We start from the raw sequence: 26,345 nt of genomic DNA on the forward strand, positions 1-26,345 counted from the left end.
ATTGCCGTATCTATAGCGTTAGAGAACTTCAAACGTATCTCGTCATTCCTTAGAACTTCCGTATCCCACTTCTTAGCGTATTGATTCTTCCTGACTAATGTCTTGAACTTCAGCCTACTCATCATTACCATATTGTGATCTGAGTCTATATCTGCTTCTGGGTACGCCTTACAATCCAGTACCTGATTTCGGAATCTCTGTCTGACCATGATGTAATCTAATTGAAATCTTCCCGTATCTCCCGGCCTTTTCCAAGTATACCTCCTCCTCTTGTGATTCTTGAACAGGGTATTCGCTATTACTAGCTGAAACTTGTTACAGAACTCAGTTAGTCTTTCTCCTCTTTCATTCCTTGTCCCAAGCCCATATTCTCCTGTAACCTTTTCTTCTACTCCTTCCCCTACAACTGCATTCCAGTCGCCCATGACCATTAGATTTTCGTCCCCCTTTACATACTGCATTACCCTTTCAATGTCCTCATACACTTTCTCTATGTGTTCATCTTCAGCTTGCGACGTCGGCATGTATACCTGAACTATCGTTGTCGGTGTTGGTCTGCTGTCGATTCTGATTAGAACAACCCGGTCACTGAACTGTTCACAGTAACACACCCTCTGCGCTACCTTCCTATTCATAACGAATCCTACACCTATTATACCATTTTCTTGTGCTGTTGATATTACCCGATACTCATCTGACCATAAATCCTTGTCTTCCTTCCACTTCACTTCACTGACCCCTACAATGTCTAGATTGAGCCTTTGCATTTCCCTTTTCAGATTTTCTAGTTTCCCTACCACGTTCAAGCTTCTGACATTCCACGCCCCGACTCGTAGAACATTATCTTTCCGTTGATTATTCAATCTTTTTCTCATGGTAACTTCCCCCTTGGCAGTCCCCTCCTGGAGATCCGAATGGGAGACTATTCCGGAATCTTTTGCCAATGGAGAGATCATCATGACACTTCTTCAACTACAGGTCACATGTCCTGTGGATACACGTTACGTGTCTTTAATGCAGTGGGTTCAATTGCCTTCTTCATCCTCATGTTTTTTATCATTGCTGATTCTTCCGCCTTTAGGGGCAATTTCCCACCCCTAGGACAAGAGAGTGCCCTGAACCTCTATCCGCTTCTCCACCCTCTGTGACAAGGCCGTTGGCACAATGAGGCTGACTTCTTATGCCGGAAGTCTTCGGCCGCCAATGCTGATTATTTGTCAAAATTTAGGCAGTGGCGGGGATCGAACCCAGGACCGAAGATGATTTGATTATGAATCACAGACGCTACCCCTCCTTTTTTTTAATCTCATTTTGTTCGCTATTGTTCGTTGTATCTGCTCGGGGCGGACGTCGTAAGACATCCATTTATGTTCGTTGTTGATCAATTGACTCAGTTTTTTTTATTACAGGGAGCACGTAATCCTCTGACCGAACACGCTGAGCTACCGTGGCGGCGTTCAGCGAAGACGTTTTGATTATGAATCACAGATGCTACCCCTAGACCACGGAATGGATAGTGTATTGAAAGGAGGATATAAGATGAACATCAACAAAAGCAAAACGAGGATAATGGAATGTAGTCGAATTAAGTCGGGTGATGCTGAGGGAATGAGATTAGGAAATAAGACACTTAAAGTAGTCAAGGAGTTTTGCTATTTGGGGAGCAAAATAACTGATGGTGGTCGAAGTAGAGAGGATATAAAATGTAGACTGGCAATGGCAAGGAAAGCTTTTCCAAAGAAGAGAAATTTGTTAACAAGGGGTATAGATTTAAGAGTCAGGAAGTCGTTTCTGAAAGTATTTGTATGGAGTGTAGCCACGTATGGAAGTGAAACGTGGATGATAAATAGTTTGGACAAGAACAGAATAGAAGGTTTCGAAATGTGGTGCTACAGAAGAATGCTGAATGTTAGATGGGTAGATCACATTATGTGAGAAATTTGTGTCACAACTTGACTAGAAGAAGGGATCGCTTGGTAGGAAATATTCTGAGGCATCAAGGGATCAGCAATTTAGTATTGGAGGTAGGGTAGGGTAAAAATCGTAGAGGGAGACCAAGAGATGAATACACTAAACAGATTCAGAAGGATGTAGATTGCAGTAGGTACTGGGAGATGAATAAGCTTGCACAGGATAGAGTAGCATGGAGAGCTGCATCAAACCAGTCTCTTGGCTGAAGACCACAACAACAGCAACAATGATAGCACAGTTAACCTAATTTCACCAAAGTGCTTAACGTTAATTCGGCGGCTATCGATTTTACATTTTTCCAGGTGAAAGTGAAACAGACAGTTTGGAACTCTATGATGTTTCTCTGATTTTCACAAACGATAGAATTGCAGTGTTACAGTGAATCCCTGTTTTCGCTGCACCGTGGGTAATTTAATTCGCCACTTCCAAAGGAACAGAAGATGAAATATCAGTTTGGTAGAAAGCATTTGGTTTTCTGATGAATACTCAAGGTTTCGTGTTATATTTTTAACATGCTTTTATAAGAAATGACATTCACTTCTATCCATAATATCCGGTCTTTACACAAATTAAGCGTTTATGTTTTATTACTTTTATTTAATCCATAACAGATACCGAAACAATATCCAGAAAAGAAGCATAATATTAGGGTTACCCAGAAAGTAATTCATCGGATCTTTTTCTGCAACAATTCTTTATTGAACATAATGAGAATAACACACATGAAAGAATTGTATTTTATCTACACACCCTGCTTTTCCCCGTAATCTCCATCCCATTCTATGGCCTTCCTCCAGCGCGAAACAAGGTCGTGTATGCCCTGTCGGTAACAATCCTTGTCCTGGTGGTCCACTGTGTGAATCACCTCCTCATAGTCCTCAAAACGTCTTCCATGAATGGCATCCCTTAATGATCCAAACAAGAAGTCCGAGGGCGCTAGGTCAGGCTTGTAGAGTGGGTAGGGTAACTCTGTCCAATCTTGTTTTGTGACGTGTTCCGCAGTCCTTAGACATGTGTGATGCTGAGCGACATCGTGTTGCAGCAAAACATCTCCTGGGTTGCTGTGTCGCCGAAGTCAGCAGAAGCGCATCTCGGGTTTTGTTAATGTGTTGACATATACTTCTGAATTAATGGTACATCAATGAGAATCACGATTTCACAGTCCCTGAACACGGTGATCATGACCTTACCGCAAGAAGCAATTGCTTTAAATATTTTCTTCTGTGGGAAGTGGGAATGGAGCCACTCTATCGACTGTCGTTTTGGTTCGGGCTCAAAATGGTGAACCCAGGTTTCATCAACTGTCACTATACGGGGCAATCAGGCCTCTCCCTCAGCTTGAAAACGTTGCAACAAATTCTGTGCGATTTGTGATCCACCGTTAGACACCGCGGGACCCATGTTGCATACACTTTTCAATATCCAAGAGTGCGGATAATGTCACTCAAGCTTCATTCGCTGATTGACAGATGCAGCGCCAACTGCTGTGTCGTAATGCGTCTGTCCTCGCGAATGACATCACCTCGCTGCAACATGTCAGATGTGACAGCCGTGAATGGTCTCCTCGAAAGCTGCAAATCGTGGAGCTCCGGCGAACCGCCTTCTGATGGCCCCCTCCTTCGTGCCCGGCAACTAACTGTATTTCTGTCGACAGCATATGATCCATAGACTTTGCGCAAGCGTTTGTGAATATTAACCACAGTTTCTCTGGTTCAAAAATGGTTCAAATGACTCTGAGCACTATGGGACTTGACATCGATGGTCATCAGTCCCCTAGAACTTAGAACTACTTACACCTAACTAACCTAAGGACATCACACACATCCATGCCCGAGGCAGGATTCGAACCTGCGACCGTAGCGGTCACGCGGTTCCAGATTGAAGCGCCTAGAACCGCAAGGCCACACCGGCCGGCTGCAGTTTCTCTCTTTGGGGTGACAAATTCAATGATGGCACATTTTGTGTAACGTACGTCACCTACAGACGCCATTTTGAAACTGTCTTGCAGCTACGCTATCTGTCGAAAGTGACAGAAACTTGGCGTGCTCAATCAGGAGACTTCAAATAATACATACGTAACGTCTCGCATTCGCAGCTTTATTTTCGGCTGAGGAAAGAAATGTAGTGCATTACTTTTTTCGCAACCCTCGTGTATTAGAAAAGTTATTGAAAGAGAAAACTCTTATAGTGATTTTGATATTAACTTCCTGTTTTCTCGAAATCTTCTTTATTCATCAAGTTTTAGTCCGCAGTACCAACGTTCAAGGAACGTTATCGCCAATATTTTTTTTTGTATTCTTAAAACAATTGCACCTGTGGAAAGAAATACATAGTGTCCATTAAGCAGCGTACTAGGGAACCCGGAAAGTTTCTGTACAGCTGTGTCTCATTCAACACTTTCGCTACAAGGAGCGCTGTGTGAGCTATATCGTAAAAATAGTTTCCCACTCCACCCCCCCACACACACAGGAGAAAGCTCAATGTGTTGTGAGGCTAGCAGAAACAACTTCAATGGGAACTAATTTAGCAACGGTGTCAGTTCACAAACGGACAAGCAGCGGCAGACCGTCTGCTTCGTGCACGCGATTCAAACCGCATTCACGAGGTCTCCACAGAAATCGATATGACAACCTTCGTCGGATCTTAATGTGCCAAAGAGTACAGTGTATTAAGCGGTTTGCAAACTTCTTAAATTGTATGCGTACGAGGTCCAAATTGTTCGGGCAATACAATCATATCATCGCCCAAAATGTGAACAATTTTTAGTGGTCATGTTGAAACGTCTGGATGAGGACAACGATTTCTTGAAGCATGTGTGTTTTTCCTATAAGGCTACATTTCATGTTTGTGGCTCAGTTAACCGCCATAATGTCCAGATCTGGGGATCAGAGAATCCTCATGTCGTACGAGAACACATTCTGGACAGTCCCAAGGCTAAGGTGTGGTGTGACTTAATGTGTGATCGAGTGATTGGCCCACTTTACTTTCTTCAAAGCAATGTAAGTATTTATGTTTACATAGACATGTTGATGAATTATGTCGTTCCCCAGCTACTGGATATGCAAGGCACTGTCATCTTTCAGGAAGATGGCGATCCCCCTCTTTGGTCTCTGGAAGTCCACGATTTTCTTAATAAAACCTTCCTCAACAGGTGTACTGGCAGAGACGAGCCACTTACATAACCCCCAAGATCACGTGACGTTGTCCCCTTTGATTTCTTTCTTTGGGAGCATATGAAAGATACTGTGTACACAACAGCAGTTCCTGCTATTATAACAGCAGAAACGCATCAGAGATGCCATTAGCACAGTCACACCAGACATGTTGCGGAATGTGTGGCGAGAGATTGAATACCGGACTGATATTTTGGGTGTTAGCAGAGGTGCAGTCGTTGCAGTTATTTAAATGTTGAAGTGTATTACCAGTTTCAATGTTCATGTAAGGTTCAAAACATAATGAGTAGAGCCATATGTGGTATAATGCACGTTTCATTTACTATATCCAATAAAGAGTTACAGTATTTAGTTAGCAAGGTAAACATTTATGTACAGCCTTTATTAGCTGATTGCACATATCTTTCGGCGCACAATTGTAATAAAAAAAACCTTACAGATTACACTAAACTCAAGAGAAACTGAACAGTACTCCAATCAGTTGATCGAGACGCTGGTTTCAGTATAAGGATGTCATACGAGATATGTGTCGTCTATGGGCTAAGGCAGTTTCACTCGTACCAGCATAATATATAACATTACATGTAATACAGTATATTAACAGCAGAAAATCGTATGCCCTTTTACTGACGAGAGCATTAAACCTACACAAAATATCCATTTATAAGAGCCACAGTTTTCTTGCTAGCGCTATCCTGCCAGGTAGCACTTCACAGTAAAACTGGCAGCAGTGTCAGACTCGGCTGGCCGCTCCCCACGCTACCCACGTGGCTACAATGGAGCAAATTACGGTCAGCGTCTGGTAGACTGGTGACGTCACTGACGCGGCGCCGGCTCTGGTCAGCGAATAGTTGAGGAAGTCGACGTATTTGGACACGTCGGTGTACACGCCTGGGAAGCGTGGCAAACCGCAGCTGACTCCAAAGCTGACGACTCCGGCAAGTGTACCATTACACACGAGTGGCCCACCACTGTCTCCCTGTGAAGAAGAATGAAGTCGTCAGTCAAAACCAAATATGAATTAATTGTAAGACGTGTATATTTCTATTGTCAAACCACAATTTATGAAAGATGTTTATATTTTATTAATAGGATTAAGTAGGAATAATTAATATTTGTCATGTTGGAAGTAATTGTGGCAGCAAGGAATGTCTGCACCAAAGTATTGTTGGCAACAGAGACCGCAAATTGATATAATTTTAAGCAGGGCGGGAGAGACCGCGTATGGATACATTTCAAGAATAGATCGGGAAAAACCGCGCATTGATACATTTTGTAATGGTAGCAGGGATTGTCTGCACCAGAAAGCATTGTTGGAAGGGAGACAGCACTTTAGCGTTCGTAGGAATTCAGTAGTACGAGAGATGTGAAGCGATTTGTAGCAGGTCTGAAGCGAGAGGTTGAGAGGAGCAGTGTGCCTGCCAGCCACCAGCTATGATTTACAAGAGATTATAAACAGATGTACAGTTAACCATTATCATAAGACGAACTAATATTATCGAATTATTTTCTTTGCGAAACTCAAGACTACTGAAGGTATGTTTGCGCAATGCTAGTTGTAAGATTATTGTAAAAAGTAAGTCCCATTTGAACGTTTGTAAAATCATTTCATTATCAGCAGTAAATATTTGAAGAAACGTTTTCAGAATATAATTAATTTTTGCCAGAAATGTTGCGTTACTGATTATAATCCATCCCAAAAACCATCAACGTAAAACTTCGCAAAAAATTTATTGTTGTCAAGAAAAATAACATCAACTTTGTTATTAAAGAATGTCAGCTTTGGTAATAAATACAGCCACTTATTTTGACAGCGCACTAGCAGTTAATATAGCATAGTAAACCAGAGTAAGTATAGTCATATCACAGTTCGATGTAGCAGTCAGGTGGCGATCCAGTAACAGTAAAAAAGGTAAGGAACAGTTTTGGGTTATTGCAGATAACGACTGAGGGCCACGACGACGACACATTCTATGTTTCGTCGAAATAATCAGAAAATCACTTTTAATAAGCAGCAATTAAATTTTTATGCGAAGAGTGAGAAAGAGAAAAAATTTCAAAGGGAAGATTTCATTTGTTATTATTAAGCAAGAGATATAAATCCTGTGTCATTGGTTATTGTTGAAGGGAAGGTGTCGAAACACAAGAGATATAGAGGAGACGGGAAGGTTTCAAAATTTCATGAGGAAAACTACCGAATTAAATTTTACCTCTAATACTGATTAGGTTCAATAACATTTCAAAAGGTTTTAAAGAAAACAACATCTAAACTAACTGATGAAGTTAATCTGCAACCCTACTTTCTTTAGAAAGACTTCCCATATCCACAAAATTAACATAACAACTGAACATAGTTTCCACTCTTTGCAAACAATGCAGTACTAACATCGTTTAATCGTTTCACATAAATGTTTCTGAAGTGCGAGTATTACTGTCAGAATGAAGCTACTTATAGTTTAATTGTTATCTTTTCATGAAGTTCAAAAGTGACCCTACGCACCACGAAGGAATTATCCAAATGGGAGGCAAATCGGTTGATGTTATGCACATGTACAGACAAACAAATTATTACAATTTCAGAAAAATTAGATGATTAATTCGAGAGAAAGAGCTTCATAAATGGGCAAGTCAGTACCTCGTTGGTCCACCTCTGGGACTTATGTAAGCAGTTGTACGGCCTGGCATTGGTTGACAGAGTTATTGCATGTCCTCCTGGGGAATATAGTGCCAAATTCTGTCCAGTTTTCGTGTTAGAGCATCAAGATCCCGAGATGTCTGGAGGCCCCTGCCCATAATGCTCCAAATGTTCTCGATTAGATAGACACTGGGCGTCCTTGCTAGCTAAGGTAGTGCTTGGCAAACACGAAGACAAGCAAAACAAACTTTCGCCGAGGATGGCTTGCTATGAAAGGCTACAAAACGGGGCATAGAATATCGTCCAACGCATCGCCATGCTGTAGCGTTGCCGCGGGTGGCAACCAAAGGACCTGCTATGGAAAGACATGGCACTTCAAACTCCTGGTCGTCAGGCCGTATACAGGGTGATTCACCTAACTTTACCGCTGGATATATTTCGTAAACCACATCAAATACTGACGAATCGATTCCATATAACGAACGTGAGGAAAGGGGCTGGGGTAATTGGTTAATACAAACCATGCAAAAATGCACGGAAGTATGTTTTTTAACACAAACCTACGTTTTTTTAAATGGAACCACGTTAGTTTTGTTAGCACAGCTGAACATATAAACAAATACGTAATCAGTGCAGTTTGTTGCATTGTAAAATGTTAATTACATCCGGAGATATTGTAACCTAAAGTTGACGCTTGAAACCTCCGACGTTCAGTTGCGTGTTGTAACAAACACGGGCCACGGTCGGCGAGCAGCATCTGCAGAGACATGTTTACGATGACGACCGTGTTTACGAGTGTGGCTGTAGTGCACTGTTGTGGTTTGGTCTAGCGGTCGCAGTGTCTGCATGTAGTGCTTGATGCTATTGTTATTCTGCATTCGTCTCCGTCGTCTCCGCACGCAGACCAATTCTAGTACACCGTGTTACCAGACGTCTGTGATAGTGTAGTGTTGTAGGAACTGTGACCATGGTGTATTCGAACTCTGAAAAGGCGGAGATGATACTCATTTATGGCGAGTGTGGACGAAATGCAGCTGAAGCCTGCAGGATGTATGCAGAACGGTACCCGGACAGAGAGCATCCAACGTGCCGCACATTGCAAAACATCTACCGCCAACTGTGTGCAACAGGTATGGTCGTAGCACGCAAACGGGCCCGTAACAGGAACGTCACAGGAGAAGCGGGTGCAGTTGGTGTGTTAGCTGCTGTTGCCACGAACCCACACATCTGTACATGGAACATTGCGAAAGCCGGTGGACTGAGTCAAAGTAGTGTCATGCGGATACTGCATCGTCACCGCTTTCACCCGTTTCATATGTCGCTACATCAGCAATTACGTGGTGATGACTTTAATCGTCGAGTGCAATTCTGTCAATGGGCATTAACAGAGAATGCGTTGCAGTTCTACCTGTTTACCGATGAAACGGGTTTCTCAAACAACGGGGCAGTGAATCTACAGAACATGCATTATTGGTCGGTGGACAATCCTCGCTGGCTCCGACAGGTAGAGCGACACCGACCGTGGACTGTAAATGTATGGTGCGGAATCATTGCGACCACCTCATTGGTCCTCATTTAATTGCAGGGGCCAAAACAGCTGCAAAATACATCGCGTTTCTACAGAATGATCTGCCAACGTTGCTCGAAAATGTCCCACCGGAAACGTGTCGACGTATGTGGACCCATAAATTGGCCAGCCCGTTCTCCTGATCTTACACCTCTGGACTTCTTTCTGTGAGGTATGTTAAAGGAGAATGTGTACCGTGATGTGCCTACAACCCCAGAGGATATGAAACAAAGTATTGTGGCAGCCTGCGGCGACATTACACCAGATGTACTGAGGCGTGTACGACATTCATTACGCCAGAGATTGCAGTTGTGTGCAGCAAATGATGGCCATCACATTGAACATCTATTGGCCTGACATGTCGGGACACACTCTATTCCACTCCGTAATTGAAAACGGAAACCACGTGTGTACGTGTACCTCACCCCTCATGGTAATGTACATGTGCGCCAGTAAAAAAGACCAATAAAAAGTTGTTAGTATGTGGACGTAATGTGCTGTTCCAGTCTCTTCTGTACCTACGGTCAATCACCGTTCCCTTTGGATCCCTACGTAATTCGGTGCTCTCCGATACACACGATCAAACAGCGGAGGAGTGGTACTCAAGCGTCAACTTTAGGTTACAATATCTCTGGATGTAATTAACATTTTGCAATGCAACAAACGGAACTGATTACGTATTTGTTTATATGTTCAGATGTGCTAACAAAACTAACTAGGTTGCATTAAAAAAAAACGTAGGTTTGTGTTAAATAAACATACTTCCGTGCATTTTTTATGGTTTGTATTAACCAATTACACTAGCCCCTGTCCTCACGTTTGGTCTGTGGAATCGGTTCGTCAGTATTTGATGTGGTTTACGAAATATATCCAGCGGTAATGTTAGGTGACTCACCCTGTGGCCTGGAATCTCACTGACTGGAGTAGAATTGTTTTCAGTGATGAGTCCCACTTCGAACTGAGCCGCAATGAACAGTGAAGACGTGTCTGGTGACGCCCTGGACAGCACTGAGATATTACCCGACTATCATACTACCGTCGTACTACCCGACTGCCAGGAGTCATGGTTTGGGATGCCATTTCATTTCCTAGAAGGACACCATTGGTTGTCATCCGCGGCACACTTACAGCACAGCGGTACATCTACGATGTTATACGCCCCGTTATGCTGCTCTTCATGGCAAGCCATCCTGGGCTAATATTTCAGCACGATAATGCTCGCCCACACACTGCGAGAGCTTCCACTACTTGCCTTCGTGATTGCCAAACCATACTTTTGCCAGCAACGTTGCCAGATCCCTCCCCAGCGGAGAACGCTTGGAGCTGCTAGGACTCACTACCATCTCGGGATCTGGACAATATAACACGCCAGTTGGACAGAATTTGTCTCGATATCCCTCAATATGGCATGCAAAGTATAAATCAATGCCAAGCCCAATAACGGCTTGCATAAGGGCCGAAGGTGGACCAAAGTTTTGCCGAGTTGCTCGATTTAAATGCTCTTTCCCTTCAACAAAACATCCCACTTTTTTACTGAAATAATAATCATTTATTTATCTTACATGTCGATAGGTGTCATTTGAGTATTAATCGATTGTACAATAACGTCATATCTTTTCTCTCGAGCTGTTACATGTGAGCAAGCAGCGATGTTGTAGCTTATCATCTTTGGTGTGGGCGTAGGCGCAGTAGCAGGTAGTGGTTTGCTGTGTTAAAGTGAGGAAGCAGTTGTAATGTTATGTTCCAAATCCAAAGTCTCAATTTATCGATTTTCTTCATCAAGACGAATGTGTAATAGTAACTGATCTGAGAAGGAGGAAGTGTAATGGAATCTTTTATTTACGTGAAGAGGAATTATAAGGTAATTTTTTTAAGTCACTCTTATTATTGCAGCGCCATTTTACACCTACCTTAATCTTAAAATTTTTAACCGATCGTGGTTTTTTCAAAAGTAGAAAAGGAACTTAGTGCGTTCGGAAAATACTTCGATTTGCAACTAACAGAGAAATCATTGCACCTCACGAGTGTCTCGGTGCAGATAGAGTAATTTGCAGCTTTAGTATAGCAGCGTGCAAGACAGAGCAGTACTGTAACGCGTTATCCAGATTTGCACAGAATGGAGATAAGGACTGAATGTTTTGATTTTTTTTATTCAATCAGGTGTAACTTATGTCATTTAGAGACAGTTAGATTTTTCTGGGATCTGTGATCACTTTTGCAAAACTGATTATCGTAGGTTTTATGTCAAAATTCGTTATTCAGACAGTTCATACTGTTCAAAATTCTATTCGCTATTACTTCCGCACAGCAGAGTACTTTTGTTATCTAAAGACATCTTTGACTTAGCGATATCCTTGTACTGTACAGGCTACGTAGGAATACTTTGAGAAACAGACAGAAATTGTGTACTTCTCTGTATTACTTACTCTTATAATTATGGCGCAACTCGAATTCGTCTACTAACGTTGTACAACTTTCGTCACATTTGGCATCTATTGTTCTCGACTTTGCCTTATATTACCATGCCACGTAGTACAGTATGTTTGTGAGTAAAGCGCGCACTACTACGAATTCGCAGAAATCTGATTTGCAAAATGCAACCGACAGCAGCAATACCTTTGCTGGTCATTCTGTCGCTAGTTAATACTAGCCGTATTTCTGAGGTAGTAATGCAAGACGCTGTATCTTTGCACCCAGATAGTCAATGCACGAACGTTGTAGACACTCTTGATCCTGGCGTGACTCCGCATTCTAATAATAATGTTTGTGGTAATATTCATATTTTATTATCTGAGTATAGTAATTGCACACAAATAAATATGGAAGATTCACTCCCTCTGACAAAATCCGACACCCAGCCTCGACTTTTCCGACAATTCTGTTACGTAACAGCGTTCTCTGACAACCAACAATTCGTTGTGACTTCTGAAATTTTCCCGGCGTATTTGTTCTTCTAATAATTTCCGGGTATGCAGCCGGATCCCGTCGACATTCTGCCACGATATTTCGGCCCAGAGACGTCCGGCCATCATCAGGTGAGTACACAACTACTGAAGAGCCCAGGTGCAGTCGCGGTATTTATACCGCGGTATAAATACCGCGACTGCACCTGGGCTCTTCAGTAGTTGTGTACTCACCTGATGATGGCCGGACGTCTCTGGGCCGAAATATCGTGGCAGAATGTCGACGGGATCCGGCTGCATACCCGGAAATTATTAGAAAAACCAACAATTCACTTTTTTTTCCTCAGCCGGGTTTCAACGCCTTCTGGAAGCTATTGAGACATAAGCGTTTTGTGGAACAATCCACTCGCTTTGCTAAGGAACTTAAAGAAAAAAAAAAAAACAATACAATTACGAAACATTTTGATGAACACTCCACTTGTTTTGACGAACTTAAAAACAGTAACGAATCCCTTACAAAGCATTTTCAAAAACTTAATGACAAATGTTCTAAAAATTATGAATCTCTTGCAGAACGTTTTGATGCACTGGCTATTCATTTGGAACCGCTTAATCACAAATTCAAAGAACATAAAAAATCTCTAACGCACTCCGTGACAATCAGAAAGCGCTCTGTGACGAATTAAAAGACAGCCACTAAAATGTAACAGACCGTATAAACAATGTTTCATTTCTTTTAAGCGAACTAACTACAGTTCATCACAACCTTAAGCAGTGTGTTTCAGACAGAGAAGTATCCGTTGATGAACTACTTAATACCATTTCTGAAACTCAACGACAAAACAAAACCCTACTTATTGCTAAAATTAGAAAGTCAGTACTCTGTGAAATTGTTGCTACTGTGCCAAAGAAAACGCGTAGTTATGCTGTACAGTTACAGGCCCTTAAAGCTGATACTACTAAAAATCCACGAGCAATACGACAGTCTCAAAGCGCAATATGATGAGCTCGCCGACACAGTAGTGCAATTAAAATTAAACCACGACAATCAGTCTGAAGACAGACAGCTAGTACACTTCACTGACCCTGAAGAATATCACTCACTTGAAAACTTTCGAGAGGGACAACGCAAATTAATTGCCAAATCAAATAGGAACTTCATAAAATTAATGCTCGCCTTTCTATTAGAACGATTCCAAGGACTACTCACATAATTTTGCCACGCATTGTACCGATCAGAATATAGAACATTCTCCGCAACCTCAGCTGACTAAACCGGCCAGAGAAATAGACTTTTTACATGATAACTCTCGCACCTTTTTCGACTGATAGCATTCTTTTGATAATTTTAGAACCGATGGATTCTACTGCAAGCATTTTTTATCTGTCAGGAAATACAAAGTGTTTCGTAATGCTTCTAATTGTCTACATTCCTTGGGCCAGATTCAGCAATTCACCTTTTCTTTGCCGCCAAACTGGCCTGCGTCGCATAAATTAGAATTTATTTGCAGATTTTTGGAGGGGGAACCGTCGACGAGAATGCGACCCGTTGCACGCCAGTATTTTGCTGTTGAGGAATTCCAAAGCATTTTCCTCGCAGCATACTGATCTGAGACGACACAGCGTGCAGCAAAAGACAGATTGGTTAATTTAACAAATTTCAACAACTCCAATTTTAAGACGTTAACTCAATACTTTGAATACATGGTACAATAAAACCAGCATTTAACTGAGCCATCCACCCCGTTACGTTTAATTCGCGTCTGCATTTCTAAACTTCCAGGAAATCTGAAAAGTGCGTTAAGAGCAAGTCAAAAAACATCGAACATACATGCGTTTCGTGACGTTTTACAATTACTTGAAATTCATGTCTTTTCTCAGCAAAAGAGTAATAATAACTTTTATAAAAACACTCGTAATTTTCACTACAAACACAACGGTGGTCATTTTGGTACGTTTTTCAACCGTAACAAGGATGACTATTTTGTGAACGAAAGACGTAACAAAAATTTTGGCAACAAGAATCAGAATTTTAATGGTAATGAGCAACGTCATTTTCAGCAGAACCAAAGTCTTCCTAATGGCTACTGACAGCAGAATCACAATTTTCAAAAGTCTAGTCAGCCATATGCTAATGCAGGACAACACATGCCAGCCTTTGCCGCAACAGCTGTCACAGGAACTATCATTTTCGCAAAACAATTCTGGCAATAATTTTGTGTACAGGAACAATTTCCGTTGCAACAGAGAGCAGCCGTACCAGCGAAACTCGTAAGCCAATGCTCAGCATTTTCAAGGTCACAATGGGAATAAACATGGAAATAGAAATATGAATCATAATTACAGGAATAAAGGGTACTTTAATAACAGGCAGTCTTTATGCTTAAATGAACCAGATTTACATTTTCACCCGCAGAAATATTATCAAAACCATTCAGACCGTAAGTGTACATCAATGAAGTCGCATCTGCCAATGCACCTAACAGAAAAAAAAAGTTCAAATGTGTGTGAAATCTTATGAGACTTAACTGCTAAGGTCATGAGTCCCTAATCTTACACACTACTTAACCTAATTTATCCTAAGGACAAACACACACACACACACACACACACACACACACACACGCGCGCGCGCGCGCCCGAGGGAGGACTCGAACCTCCGCCGGGATCAGCCACAATTGCACTTAACAGTACAGACGCTACGCAACAGTGACTAGCAGACCAGGTCTCATGATGCCGAAGGCGCGCCAACAAATTGTACTTCGCATTCTGCACATACTATAGAGCATACGATCCGCTTAAAATACATCAGGAATTTACTGTTACGTGAATCTGAACATCCTCTGAAACATTTTTATCTTCCTGTTAATACCATTCAAGTTGGCAAACACGTACTAAAAGAAGTTCTGGGTTCTCGTTCTCCCATTACTGTCATGAGTGACGCAGCATTCATCTGCTGCATTTCTGATGATTCTTGTCCGATGTTGCCTCACAATAAAATCAAAATAGATGGTGCTGTACCTGATAAAAGCGTTGAAGTCAAATCTCAAACTCACTCACAGTTTTCCACGCAACGTCACACATTTTTCGCAAACTTCCTTATCGTGCCATTATTAACAACTGAAGTCATTCTGGGCAACGATTTCTTAAATAGACATGAAGCACTGCTGGATTTTAACAATTCTTCCATTACGTTACAAAACGACGACAGTACGATTTCTTTAAATTTTGATTAGAGCCTCTCTAGAGAGGAACAAGACATTAACCGCCTGCATTTCCTTTCTTCAAACAGAAATATCGACTGGTACACCATAGAATTTCATTCAGCTGACCCACTCTATGAGCACAACGATGACGACTCTGTGATATGGTTTACTACTGGGCTGATATCACTACAGTCTAGTTGTCCATTTAATCTCACAACGTTGGTTTTGCACTTATATTTTGATTTACAGTGCTGTTATTCAGGAGAATTTTTTACCATTTATCTGATGCTATCCATACCCTGTTGCTTTCATACATTTTTTGTCTACTGTCAGAAGGAATATTGGCTCATACCTACAATTTCCTTTTTTCAGGACCTATTATGATTGCAAGTATTTTTCGTGCAGTATTGAATGTTTTATACTTATGGCTATGTAGTGTTTTTCGTGTAGGAGACAATTGATGTCGAGAGAACAGGCAATGTTATTTTGGTAATTTCAGATGAGTTGTTTTACGAAGTTTATTGTATATTTGTGATTTGGCGATGACATGTAATGAGATGTATGATTATAATTTATGTGGCTTACATATATGACGACGTATTATGTGAAGTTACTCATGAAATGATGACAATGAATAATATTGAGGTAATGTTTAGGGCTTAGGGACCCCGTTTTTGTTGAAGTCGATTTTTTTTCACATGATCATGTTTCTGATTTATAAGTATAAACGATGAGTTTGGATCAGTCGTGGCAGGTTGACAATAGTAACTGTTCTACAGCTATTTGTTACTAAATTAAAGTTTCTTTTGTACAAAATGCAGTTGTCAAGTTTTTGGAGTTTTTTATGCAACTGTGGATATATTGAGTAATTTTTATTCTTTCCTCTGTGAGAGCTACACAACAGACTACAGCAATGTACATTTCCGGTCTAATTACTATTATATACTGTGACATTTTTATCTTGCCTAGTAACAATTTACAGCATTATCATGACTATTTGTTCTTGTGGAAGCTATGATTTTCTCATGTGTACTGATTTATTAAGAAACACATACACAGCTTTACAGACAACATACTCGCACAAATGATATTACTACACCTAATTTGTGTCTTATCATTTTCCATACCCATGCTTTGTCTTTTCAAGAATGCTGTATGTAGGTCATACTATGCTTTATTTGTCTTACATTTAGGGATACATTCTAGAGTGCTTTGCAGTTTGGCTATTACCTATTACAGTTGTATTATAGAGTAAGGCTCATGTTTTCTTAGATGCTTACGGTGAACCTTAGTCTTGAAAGTTTTTTTTTTCTTTTCTTTCCCTCTAACACATTGTAATCCTATGTACTTAACTGTTACAGACCCACTTTGTGCTTGTAAATGTTGCCACCGTCTTACATATTTTTTTTAAGGAGTGACAGATCTATATACTTCAGCAGCTTAGTACAGTCAGCTTGGTACATATGGAAGTAAATGGTAAGCGTTCAGGTAATAGTAATGTGGCTGACACCTTGGATAACCATGTATCGTGGTTTTGCAACTGATGAATTTTCAAAGTTTGTACTAATCCATTTTAACAGGTCTTCCCAGTTTGAGAATATGGCAGGCACTGCATCTGTCAGCAAACTGTATGATGTTAATGGTATTCTGTACGTGTTTTCTTCCCCACAGGTTTACATTTTTGATTTGCTTCTTATGTAAGTTTACTCATTATTTCGGCCAAACTTTTCTTGTTGCCACATTAACTGATACACGATGAATGACTATTTCTTTCCACAGGTACTTTAGGACTAGTACCCTATACAAACTTTCCTTTTACTCTTCATGTCATATTTGTTCCCATAGTTAGTGGAGCTCCGATTTTTCCCTTGTGTGTTTACTATGCAGAGATAGTTCGCCTAGATATTAGCATAAATATTTTTATGTTGATATAGAGATGTTTTAAAATCATGTGGAAAGCGTCTTGTCATAAAGCAACTATGTTTGCACACTTCTCTGAATGTATACAACAACTATTTTATAGCACTGTGTTACTCATGTTACTGAATGTGACATACTTTGCTCTTGATAACTATTTTTCACATGCAACCAGTATAACTTTGTATGCAATGATCTTGGTCATTCTGCAACTATGTTTGCACATTACCCTGGATGAAACGTGATGCTCCCATGGCATTTGTGAGTACTGTGACATATTGGAATTTATGTATATTCTTTTCTTGCTGATATTGCTACCCCGATTATATGCTTAGTTTTATGCCACTTCTTTAGTGTTAAGATGTACTGTATTCCGATATTTTTTTCTCTTTAAGATTCTTGTCACACAGCAATTAATTTTGCAGGTTGTGGACTTTGTAAATACTTTTGAAAAACTGATTGTTTGCTTAGTTATAAACCATTTTGTTAGTCTTGAGAAGTACTGAATTCTGGTATATTTAGCTCTTTAAGGCAATATCTTTCTCGTTTTGCTTCTTGATGTACCATATTTGCTATTTTCACCATTGTATTTCACTGCATGACATACCCTCTTGTTTTATATGAAATGTTGTACTTTATTTGCGCTATGCACAGATAGTGAAATATTTTGATTGGGATCAGCTATTAGCTCTCATATTTTATTTACTCAGAGACTGTAGACTCTTATACGCTGCCTTGTGAGAAGCCTGTTGTGCACTTATGGTTATACATATTCTGGATGTTCTCGTTGAGACATGTTTGTAATGAGTGGCTAGGTCCTTGTTACTGTGTGGATGGACTATTTTTAGCACATTCTGAGCCTACTACCTCCTCATTAGTGCCACTACCAAATTTTTCTGATGTCAGAGCCAGTGGGACTGCAAGATTGTCCTCCACTGGTCAATTATATCAAACATTTCTGATGTCAGTGCCATTGGGACTGCAAGATTATCCTGCACTGGTCAATTATACCATATATTTCCGATAACTGTGCCAGTGAGACTGCAAGATTGTCTCATTCTGCGTTTCTAATAAAGAACATAATGTCATTGTCAGTGGGACTCTAAGATTTTCCTATAATGTGTCGTATACTCATCCTATGCAGTTATGGTTGAATCACATCTACCGATTTCCGTCCCATTCAGATAATTCCTTCGTGATGCGTCGTTTTTATGGCTCAGAGCGCTTACGCTGCTGGAAAAAATTTAGCACGCCAAGAAGTATAAGGTCGACTTTGCTCAGATGATGGTATATGCCACCTGGAGGATAGTAGATTTACCGATAATGGTATCAACGTCGTCCACCAACAGATAGCGTAGTGGCTGAGCTACCAGAGTGCCATTTATGTCTGCCCCTTAATAAGGAATGCTCACAACCAGAAGTCTCAGTGTGGTACAAGCGTGTGAAGGAAGCAGGCAACCATGCCACGGAGATGCACTCGTGCTTCCTATAGCCAAATGAGCGAGTTTGAAAGGGCTCAAAATGTTGCCTTTCGAATAAACGGATGGTCCTTTCGGAGAATCACCATACAAATTGGACGTGTTGCGTCTGTTGTGCAACGATGCTGATTTCAGTGCTCACGTGCACTAACTCGCAACCGTAGGTGGAGTTCTGGACGTACACGCAACACAGACGCTCGCCAGTATTGTGGTATTTGAGGGCAGCAGTGGCAGATCTTACGAAGTACAGACAAGAGGATATGCGAGCACAGAAGTGTCAAAACCGGTTATTAGCAGTGGGACTATGGACATACACAGCTCTAGCCCGTCTTCCACTCGCGCCACTGGATCGACGGGCATGGCTCAACTGGTCACCTGGTACAGTCAGAGGATCACTTGGAATGGCGCGCCGTGGTCGTCAGAGCTGAAAGCAGATTCTCCCTGCTCGCAAGTGATGGTCGGGTAGCGCTGTGTCGTAGAGTGCACTTGTCCAAGTCACACTGCCCCCCTTCCCACCTGACATTATGGTCTGGGTAGCGGTGAGCTACAATACTCGTTCACCTTTAGTGTTTCTGGAGGGGAAGCTAACCAGCGCTCGGATCATGCAGAATGTTGTTAGACCCGTTCTTTTGCCTGTCTTGCAAAAGGAAGGTGATGTGCTGTTCCAGTAGAATAATGCTCGCCATACAATGCCCGTGAAACTCAACGTGCTCTGAAAGATGTGCAGTATGATCTCTGGACATGTCTCCAGTCAATGTGTGGGATATGATGGAATGAGAAGTGACTCATGCAACTCGTGAACAAACAATTCTTATAAAACTGCGTGAACTGATCGAGCAGGTGTGGCCTAACGAATCGTAAATGTGTTCATCATCTGTACGATGGACTGCATGCCAGAGTCATCACCTGGATAGCTGCTCATGGAGGCGTATTAATATGCTATTTGAGCATGGGTCGATACCTTCACCTCAGAACCGCTTGTGCTACTAATCTGTAAATGTAATCATGTCGTCTACTCCATATGTACCATTGCAACAATAAATCTGAAGTGAAGTGGAGAGCACTAGAAGGGTGTACCAATTTTTTTCTCAGAAGTGTATTACGAAACTGTGAAACTTATGATCTCAAGAACTTACCTAGACTCAATCCTTAAACTGTTTTCCAGTGAATTTATCTCTCTGATTGTCTTTGCTGAGATAGTTACAGAGATTATAATAGTAACGTTTAGGAATCGGGTCAGAAACATATTACAGGTAGCATGTTTGGGGTCAACGATAGTCTATATAAATCTAAAGCAACACGTAAAAAATACTGACCAATGTCACTTAAAACACCAAAGGAAAAGCCGCGTGGGATTAGCCGAGCGGTCTAAGGCGCTGCAATCACCGACTGTGCGGCTGGTCCAAGCGGAAGTTCGAGTCCTCCCTCGGGCATGGGTGTGTGTGTTTGGCCTTAAGATAATTTAAGGTTAAATAGTCTCTAAGCTTAGGGACTGATGACCTTAGCAGTTAAGTCCCATACGATTTCACAGACATTTAAACATTTTTGAAACAAGGGAAAAAATAAATTACTTTGAGACTATGATTCGAAACTCTGCATCGACGTCGGCAAATATTACGTGCTTTTAGCCTCGTCGTTCAATAGCTGCTCTGGTAATTAACAAAAACCATGGAGCACTGTTACCGCATTCCACTTCTTTACCAGTGGAAGTAACGGTCTTCGCGTCAACGATTCATCGTAACTGCATGTTTCAGCCTCGTGTTCCAACCGGCATCGATTCACCAGAATGCCTGACTTCACTCCAGGGTTTCGTCGTCCGTTGGCACGGTCTCGCCGTGCCTTCCGCCTTTTCCATTGGTGTGCTTTTGACTCCTTAACACAAATCATGATGGTCGCATCCGTGTTTCGCGACATCGCGGTGAACGCACGTTCAGTGGTTCAAATGGCTCTGAGCACTATGGAACTTAACTTCTTAGCTCATCAGTCCGCTAGAATGTAGAACTACTTAAACCTAACTAACCTAAGGACATCACACACATCCATGTCCGACGCAGGATTCGAACCTGCGACCGTAGCGGTCGCGCGGACCCAAACTGTAGCGCCTAGAACCGCTCGACCACACAGGCCGGCGAACGCACATTGGAAGCGTGTATTCGTCATCGCTATACTGGCGTATCACCGAGCGTGATGATATGGGGTGCCATTGGTTACACGTCTCGGTCACTTCTTATTCGCATTGACGGCACTTTGAAAAGTGGACGTTACATTTCAGATATGTTACGACTCGTGGCTCTACCCTTCATTCGATCCCTGCGAAATCCTACATTTCAGCAGGATAATACACGACCGCATGTTGCAGGTCCTGTAGGGCCTTTCTGGATACAGAAAATGTTCGACTGCTGCCCTGGCCAGCACATTCTCCAGATCTCTCACCAACTGAAATCGTCTGGTCAATGGTGGCCGAGCAACTGGCTCGTCACAATACGCCAGTCACTACTCTTGATGAACTGCGGTATTGTGTTGAAACTGCATGGGCAGCTGTACCTGTACACGCCATCCAAGCTCTGTTTGACTCAATTCCCAGGCGGATCAAGGCCGTTATTACGGCCAGAGGAGGTTGTTCTGGGTACTGACTTCTCAGTAGTGTATTTGCCTAGATAACATATTTAAATGATTAACATTGCAAGATCACAGGTTAATGTAAGCGCGAATTAAGCCATTGCAAACGTGAAATACTGGTTCATTAATAACCAGTGTAACGCCAGTATGTTGAATGCAAACGTGCATGCACTGTGTCGTGTAGGTGCCAGATGTTAGTTGATGGGATGGAATTCAATGCCGGTTGTCACTTGGTCGGTCAATGCAGGGATGGTAAATGCTGGGTCTGGACGATGCATGATGCTGAAGTTTTCGCCCGATGATGTCCCTGGTGTGCTCTATTGGAGACATATCAGGTGATCGAAGAGGCTAAAGCAACATACCGACACTCTGAAGAGCATGTTCGGTTACAACAGCAGTATTTGGGCCTGCGTTATCCTGTTGAAAAGCACTCCCTGGATTGCTGTTCATTGATGGCAGCACAACAGGTGAGTGACGTACAGATTTGCAGACAGGGTGCGTGGGATAACCACGAGAATCTCCTGCTGTCATACAAAATCGAACCCAACATCGCGCAGGCTCTCATCTAGCCACGTTCTTAGCAACACATGGCCACCGAGGCAGAACCAGTTTTCATCAGAAAACACAACAGACCTCCGCCCTGCCCTCTAGTGAGATCTCGCGTGACACCACTCAAGTCGGAAATGGCGGTGGATTGGGGTCAGTAGAATACACGCTGCATCTGGCTCATATCTCTCCTTCAGGTACATCTACATCCATACTCCGCAAGCCACCTGATGGTGTGTGGCGGAGGGTATTTTGAGTACCTCTATCGGTTCTCCATTCTATTCCAGTCTCGTATTGTTCGTGGAAAGAAAGATTGTCGGTATGCCTCTGCGTGGGCTCTAATCTCTTTGATTTTAACCTCATGGTTTCTTCGCGAGATATACGTAGGAGGGAGCAATATACTGCTTGACTCCTCGGTGAAGGTATGTTGTCGAAACTTCAACAAAAGCGCTTACCGAACTACTGAGCGTCTCTACTGCAGTGTCTTCCACTGGAGTTTATCTGTCATCTCAGTAACTCGTTCGCGAAAACTAAATGATCCTGTAAGGAAGCGCGCTGCTCTCCCTTAAATCTTCTCTATCTCTTCTATCAACCCTATCTGGTACGGATCCCGCACTGGTGAGTAATATTCAAGCAGTGGGCGAACAAGTTTACTGTAACCTACTTCCTTTGTTTTCGGATTGCATTTCCTTAGGATTCTTCCAATGAATCTCAGTCTGGCATCCGTGTTACCGACGATCAACTTTATATGATCATTCCATTTTAAATCACTCCTAGTGCCTACTCCCAGATAATTCACAGAATTAACTGCTTCCTTTTACTGACCTGCTGTAATGTAGCTAAATGATGAAGGATCTTTCTTTCTATGTATTCGCAGCACATTACACTCGTCTACAATGAGATTCAATTGCCATTCTCTGCACCATGCGTCAATTCGTTGCTGATCCTCCTGCATTTCCGTACAATTTTCCATTCTTACAATCTCTCGATATACCACAGCATCATCCGCAAAAAGCCTCAGTGAACTTCCGATGTTATCCACACCGTCATTTATGTATATTGTGAACAGCAACGGTCCCATGACACTCCCCTGCGGCACACCTGAAATCACTCTTACTTCGTAAGACTTCTCTCCGTTGAGAATGACATGGTGCGTTCTGTTATCTAGGAACTCTTCAATCCAATCGCACAACTGGTCTGATAGTCCATAGGTTCTTACTTTGTCCATTAAACGACTGTGGGGAACTGTATCGAACGCCTTTCGGAAGTCAAGAAACACAGCATCTACCTGGGAACCTGTGTCTATGGCCCTCTGAGTCTCGTGGACGAATAGCACGACCTGGGTTTCACACGGTCGCCTTTTTCGAAACCCATGCTGATTCTTACAAAGTAGATTTCTAGTCCCAGAAAAGTCATTATACTCGAACATAATACGCGTTCCAAAATTCTACAACTGATCGACGTTAGAGATATAGGTCTATAGTTTTGCACATTGCGCCAGCCTCTGTGGCCGTGCGGTTCTAGGCACTACAGTCTGGAACCGAGTGACCGCTACGGTCGCAGGTTCGAATCCTGCCTCGGGCTTTGATGTGTGTGATGTCCTTACGTTAGTTACGTTTAAGTAGTTCTAAGTTCTAGGGGACTGATGACTTCAGATGGTAAGTTCCATAGTGCTCAGAGCCATTTGTACTATTTAGTTCTGCACATTTGTTCGACGTCCCTTCTTGACAACGAGGATGATCTGCGCCCTTTTCCCATCCTTTGGAACGCTACGCTCTTCTAGAGACCTACGGTACACCGCTGCAAGAATGGGGGCAAGTTCCTTCGCGTACTCTGTGTAAAATCGAACTGGTATCCCATCAGGTCCAGCGGCCTTTCCTCTTTTGAGCGATTTTAATTGTTTCTCTATCCCTCTGTCGTCTATTTCGATATCCACCATTTTGTCGTCTGTGCGACAATCTAGAGAAGGAACTACCTCGCAGTCTTCCTCTGTGAAACATCTTTGGAAAAAGTCATTTACTATTTCGGCCTTTAGTCTGTCATCCTCTGTTTCAGTACCATTTTCGTCACAGAGTGTCTGGACATTTTGTTTTGATCCACCTAATGGTTTGGCATTGGACTGGTTAGCTGATGTTAATCAGGAACGCCTTAAAGAGGACAAAGACGCCATTGTCAATACCCCACTGTGTTTGAATGAGTTCGTGTAATAGGGCTACGAAAAGCAGGATATTGTTTCTACAAATTGCAGAAAGACTTGGCAAGAATGTGTCCACTGTACATGACTCTTGGTAATCGATCTCTAACCGTTCGTTGTGTCACTGTGGAGGCAACTGCGGCGCAAATTTCTGATGCAGATGTTCCTCCCTCTCGATAATGCCACGCTTCCTGTCTTCTTGCGACCGCGCATTCTCATGACCACCGCCACCAGGAGTCATATACAGTGGCCACATTCTTGCCAAGTCTTTGTACAATTTGCAGAAACAACATCCAGCTTTTCGTCGCCCTATTACACGACCTCGTTCAAACTCAGTGAGGTATTGACAATGGCGTCTTTGTCCCCTTAAAGGCGTTCTTGATTAACATCAGCTAACCACGTCCAATCTCAAAGGTAACTAACACTAGTGGCCGTTACAGCGTGGATTTAAAGCCAACCTGATTTGCACCCTCGCGCCACTCTGATGCGATTGGCATGAAATTTGCGTAGACATCTTTCATATGTAGAAACACACATTTCAACTTTCGTTTATGTCGATCAGCTCCTTCGTGATGTTTCGATTTTTTTCTGTCAGAGTACCATATTCTCAGATTACATTACGCACATAGACACAGTTCGTAAATAGTTACTAAATGTACACTGTACTCAGGTAAAACATTATCTATTAACGTCTGAAAATTATGACTCACATAAAACGTCGGTGTTACGGAGTGGCAGGACGCACTTACGGACTGGCAAGTAGAATATAATAAGCAAAAACTGTCTGAAATGAATTTCTGTTACATATAGTGGATAGTAATTCTAGGTAATAGTGTAATAGTAGTGGTAAATACAGTTAGTTTTGTTAGTGGTTGCAGTCTTAATTAACAGCAGTAAGCACTGTGGTATGGTAAACAGTAATATGTTAGCTGTAGTAGTAGATGCAGTTTCATTAGATACCGATGTACAGAAAACAATACTAGCTTTTGATAGTAGTAAAGTGAAAGAGAGATTTTAAATACAAACAAATTATTAAATAATAAATAATCTTTGCGTATTTCTGCGGGAAGTGCGCTGAAGGCGGAATACATTAGCCATAATCTACTCTAATATTCAGTGACGGAAGTGGGAAATATTTCTTGACTGCTATGAGGAATTAATGGGTGTGAATCGAAGGGACTATTATCTGTAAAAGAACAGTAGACTCACCTGGCAGGAGTCTTTGTGTCTCTCCCCTCCAGCACACAGCATTCCTTCCAGTACGATGCTCGTGCGACAAATCCCTCTGTTCGTCACGTTCACCGTCACGTACTTCAGCTGCTCTGGAGTGGCCCCATTCTGCATAAATAAGACAATAAGCTTATAGCTGCACGCTGTAGAACACCACAAAGACAAAACATTAAGACTGTGCAGTTCATCGACCTTTTCCAAGCGTAAGTCGTGCAAGAAGCGATCCACAGACCAATATGATGTTTGAAGCTTTCTTGAAGATTATAACTGTGTGCCGGATCGAGACTCCAAACCTAATCTTTTCCCTTTTTGTGAAAATCCTATATCGATCGAGCTACATAGGCGCCATTACGATTTCATTACTAAATGATCCTGTAACGAAGCGCGCTGCTCTAAATCGCTGCTCTCCGTTGGATGAAATCGTTACGGAGATGACAGATAAACTCCAGTGGAAGGCTCTGCAGGAGAGACGCTCAGTAGCACGGTACGGGCTTTTGTTGAAGTTTCGACAACATACCTTCACCAAGGAGTCAAACAGTATTTTGCTCCCTCCTACATATATCTCGCGAAGAGACCATGAGGATAAAATCAGAGATATTAGAGCCCACACAGAGGCATACCGACAATCGTTCTTTCCACGAAGAGTACGAGACAAGAATAGAAGGGAGAACCGATAGAGGTACTCAAAGTACCCTCCGCCACACACCGTCAGGTGCCTTGCGGAGTATGGATGTAGATGTAGATTTCCTTGTTTCCTGTTTGTGACAAAAGTAAAATTGTGATCACTGATTTGTACTGTCATGGCTGACCTAAAGCTTATCAAGTAAACGAATGGCGTGCGTTAAGGCTGAGGTTTAATTGCAGATATTTCTAAGGTGAGATGAGAAGTGTTGAATTTCTTGCTAG

The 26,345-nt window shown here is 42.1% G+C and overlaps 1 protein-coding gene across 2 annotated transcripts in view; it reads right to left on the reverse strand.

Moving 5' to 3' along the window:
- LOC126356033 (trypsin alpha-3-like) overlaps positions 1 to 26,345 on the reverse strand; it is a 307,460-nt gene that overhangs the window by 147,486 nt on the left and 133,629 nt on the right. Inside the window, exons 5-6 of one of the 2 annotated variants that reach the window (XM_050006688.1) lie at positions 25,419 to 25,547; positions 5,449 to 6,123 (exon numbers count right to left, since the gene is read on the reverse strand). The exons of the other annotated variant lie outside the window; for it this stretch is intronic. Coding sequence (XP_049862645.1) covers positions 5,878 to 6,123; positions 25,419 to 25,547 — 375 coding nt within the window. The 3' untranslated portion in view covers positions 5,449 to 5,877. Of the gene's footprint in view, positions 1 to 5,448; positions 6,124 to 25,418; positions 25,548 to 26,345 lie in introns of those variants that run through there. 2 annotated transcript variants of the gene reach the window in all.

This window comes from Schistocerca gregaria, chromosome 3, assembly GCF_023897955.1.
Source record: "Schistocerca gregaria isolate iqSchGreg1 chromosome 3, iqSchGreg1.2, whole genome shotgun sequence".
Lineage (NCBI taxonomy): Eukaryota > Metazoa > Arthropoda > Insecta > Orthoptera > Acrididae > Schistocerca > Schistocerca gregaria.